The sequence below is a fragment of the Erigeron canadensis genome, chromosome 6 (genome assembly GCF_010389155.1).
Source record: "Erigeron canadensis isolate Cc75 chromosome 6, C_canadensis_v1, whole genome shotgun sequence".
NCBI classification, from domain to species: domain Eukaryota; kingdom Viridiplantae; phylum Streptophyta; class Magnoliopsida; order Asterales; family Asteraceae; genus Erigeron; species Erigeron canadensis.
The window spans coordinates 27,159,494-27,160,844 of NC_057766.1; the positions used below are offsets into that span (position 1 = coordinate 27,159,494).

At 34.5% G+C, this 1,351-nt stretch overlaps 1 protein-coding gene across 1 annotated transcript; it reads right to left on the reverse strand.

Annotated features, from left to right (window-relative positions):
* On the reverse strand, nucleotides 1-1,100 carry LOC122604598. Its single transcript, XM_043777478.1, has 3 exons — nucleotides 1,056-1,100; nucleotides 834-953; nucleotides 1-336 (listed from the first exon to the last, which is right to left on the reverse strand). Exons 1-3 carry the CDS (start codon nucleotides 1,098-1,100, stop codon nucleotides 31-33), a joined length of 471 nt encoding a protein of 156 aa, XP_043633413.1. The 3' UTR covers nucleotides 1-30.
* Nucleotides 1,101-1,351: the final 251 nt, after the last annotated feature.

A 1,351-nucleotide genomic window follows, 5' to 3' on the forward strand; every position in this document is an offset into this window, starting at 1 on the left:
GTCAACAACTGCAGTTTCAATCGAAAATCTCTATACAAAGTTGTTATCCTCATGTATATCAGTTTCTTCTGGTGTGATTTCATCGGTGAATGTATAGCCCAATTTCCTCAGCACAATTCTGCTCATTGTTTCACCAGAAAACAGAAATGTTTCCGGTAATGGATTTGGTGGGATTACCAGCTTGTCTTTAATTATGTAGCCGTTCTTCCTCAAGATGAATTTGCTGGAGTTTTCTTCTGACCATGGGCTGCCCGACGTCGTTTCGTTTGTAACTAGATTTTCGTTTCCTTTACTTTCCTTCGTTTGGTATCTGGGCCCTGCTTCTAACGGATGACTCTGTAATATATAAATAGAATAATATGATTTTGGAAGTTGATTTAGTTATTTTGAATAACGGGGGGGCAAATGGAAGTCTTAAAGGGAAGTTGCATTCATATGCAATGCAAGTAATTAAATAATTAAAAAAAAAAAAAAATGATCTTGTAGGTAATGTGCATTTAGAGAAGAACTAATTTGTCATGTTTCATAGTTATAAAGCTCGAGACTGAAGTAACAATGAAAAATTTGTGCAATCGTCCTTATATGACTGCTATACTTGATGGGCTCATCATTGAAAGCTAAAACAGAACCGCACAATAAGCAGCTAGCTACACGTACTCTAATTGGTTTTAACTGTTGATTCACATATACGACTTCTCCATGCAAATTAAATTTCAAGATTATGACGACTTACTATATATGCTTAATACACAACACCACAAGATACGATTCTAGCACTTTTATGTGTATATATATTATACTGTTATTATAGATAAGAATTGAAAGAACAAAACCTTAGGATCTGCTTTTTCTTCTTCGCTCAACTCAGCAACACGTGATGCAATTTTCTCCATCAAGTCATCAGGTACTGCAATCCATGGATATTGCTCTTTTTCTTCAACTTGTTCAATCATCTAGGGAAAAAAAAAACATAAATATAATTGAAAATCATCAGAAGGATTTCGGATAATCAATATAAATAGAAGAATAAAAAAAAAACAAAGAATTAAACGTACTCGGTCGCAAAGAAGTCCCCTCTCGGTTACCAAAGAAGGATCCATCTCCGTTCTCGATCGATCTATCAAAAACGTAAGGAGTTTGTTTGTTTTTTTGTTTTTGGAAGGGGTATCTGCTATTTTGCTTGTCGATTACTTAATTTGTTACTATATTTATAGGTATGCCTCAAGACCCGCCCGGCCCGGCCTCTCTTTTCCTTTCCTTTGTATTTTTCTTTTTAACTTTTTAAGGGTACAACTTAAATAATTCCTTATTTTTAATTAGGTTTGCTAAACGTAACTCGTAAGACTTTCGT